Source organism: Anoplophora glabripennis, unplaced genomic scaffold, assembly GCF_000390285.2.
Source record: "Anoplophora glabripennis isolate ALB-LARVAE unplaced genomic scaffold, Agla_2.0 scaffold385, whole genome shotgun sequence".
Lineage (NCBI taxonomy): Eukaryota > Metazoa > Arthropoda > Insecta > Coleoptera > Cerambycidae > Anoplophora > Anoplophora glabripennis.
Window position 1 is genome coordinate 287875 of NW_019416539.1, and position 2079 is coordinate 289953.

Sequence of the window (2079 nt, forward strand, 5' to 3'; positions counted from 1 at the left end):
CAGCTTTTCGAAGTAATTTAATTTTCCAAATACTCACCGTTTGAATCTTCAGGGTTCATATAGCAGGACTTAGCAAAGACAGAATGAACAAAAACAGTGAAACCAAATTCCAAAATTGATTTGAAAAAAAAATAATGCTCGTTACTATTTATTATTAACTTTCAAAAAATATCTTACAAGAGTGAAAAGTTTCTCAATTCGGACTCACTTTCATTTGAAATGTTGTCGTATAATGCCCTATATAATTTAAAATTTATCTATATCAACTTCACAAATTCTTAAAAATTGCGCAAAAAAATCGATATCATTATCTTCTTTTTAAAAAAGCGTTATAATTTTTTATCAAAATGTAGCCATAATATATCTGCGCCAATGGTTTGAGCTCAAATTTAATTTTTACATGTTGAATGCAATTTTGTTCATGTATTGTACACATAAAATTTTGTTTTAATATCTTCATTATTCGTAGATTGGGACGGTGAAAACGATACTCCATTTTCAACCTAATGTAGTATTCTATCGTAGAATATAACACAGATACAGGGTGTTACAAAAAAGTCTAAAGTTAACCACAGATACTTTCAGTGAATATAATAGTACCTCTTTAGTAGTCTCTTTAGGCTGAAATATAGTTCTAAGAGGGCCAACTTAAATTATTCTAAGTTTGAACGTAACCGGCCTAATACGATTTTTTCAGTTTCTCACACCATGTAGGAAAATTGCATTTTTCGGTAACCGTCCGGGAAGTGGCTACTTCCCGGACGCTTTTTCTTTGAGAAAGTAGCATTTTTTCGGCCTAGTCCGGGAAGTACGCACTTCCCGGACTAGGCCGGGATAAAATCACATCGTTGTTGTCATTGCGAATATGAAAATCTTGGAAGGTATGATTTTGATAAATGCAGTTGAACATTACCATAGCAACGAAATAACGACTGACAGCTATCTGAAGTGAAATTAGTTGACATTTTAATTTTCGAAAGTTTGCATGGTTTTTGGTCGCAATTGTCGCAATAAACTATGGAAAGCAACAGCGATAGTGAGTTTGAAAATGTGCCTTACGAAATTTCCAATGCAGCAGCTGCTGCTACAGCACAATTATTGCCTGAAAAATCAAAGTCCAGGTACGAAAACGTTTATGATTTGTTCACGAGATGGATGGATATGAAGAAATGCAAAACTATTACAGAGGATGTAATTTTAGCTTACTTGGCGCAAAAATCTGAAACTGTCAAATCCTCTACCCTGTGGAGCATGTACTCTATGTTGAAAAGTACCATTTTAGTGAAGAAAAATGTAAACATAGCCACTTTCCCAAAGGTAATCGCATTTCTTAAAAGGAAGAATGTTGGTTATAAAGCAAAGAAATCAGAAGTCTTCAGCAGCGAGCAAATCAACAAATTCATTAGAGAAGCAGATAATGAAACATATCTAATGCTAAAGGTAATTTTAACAAAATATTACGATTGTAGGATATAAAAGTATCAACTTAATTTGCTTCATTTTCAGGTAGCAACAATTATTGGGTTAGCCGGTGCGTGTAGACGGGAAGAACTAACAAAAATGTCAATTGATCTAATAAACGACAAAGAAGATATGTTGCTCGTGAAAATACCAGATTCTAAAACACATATTGAGAGAAATTTTGTTGTAATTGGGCAAGAAAACCTGCTGTTGTATAGGCAATATTTATCTTTACGGCCATCCCATACTCCACATAACAGATTATTCGTGAATTACAAAAAAGGAAAATGTTCGATTCAGCCCGTTGGTATCCACAGTTTTGGGAATCTCGGATTAAGAATTGCAGAATTTTTAAATTTACCCAATCCTAAAAATTACACAGGCCATAGCATGCGTCGAACTTCAGCGACGATATTTGCTGATAATGGTGGAAACATCACAAATTTGAAGAGACACGGTGGCTGGAAGTCTACCAATGTCGCTGAAGGATATATAGACAATTCACTAACAAACAAAATTAAAATTGCCAAGACCATTCAAAAATTATCAGATGAAAACAATCAATATGAAACGGAAACTTTACCTTCTTGTTCTGACTACAAAAGGCATTTAAATATA

At 33.7% G+C, this 2079-nt stretch overlaps 1 protein-coding gene across 1 annotated transcript in view; it reads left to right on the forward strand.

The window, feature by feature from the left end:
* The first annotated feature begins 903 nt into the window (after positions 1-903).
* The window catches only part of LOC111691688, a 12416-nt gene continuing 11240 nt past the window's right edge, over positions 904-2079 (forward strand). Inside the window, exons 1-2 of the mRNA XM_023454901.1 lie at positions 904-1440; positions 1507-2066. Of these exons, the coding sequence (XP_023310669.1) occupies positions 1018-1440; positions 1507-2066 (983 nt within the window). The 5' untranslated portion in view covers positions 904-1017. The remainder of the gene's footprint in view (positions 1441-1506; positions 2067-2079) is intronic.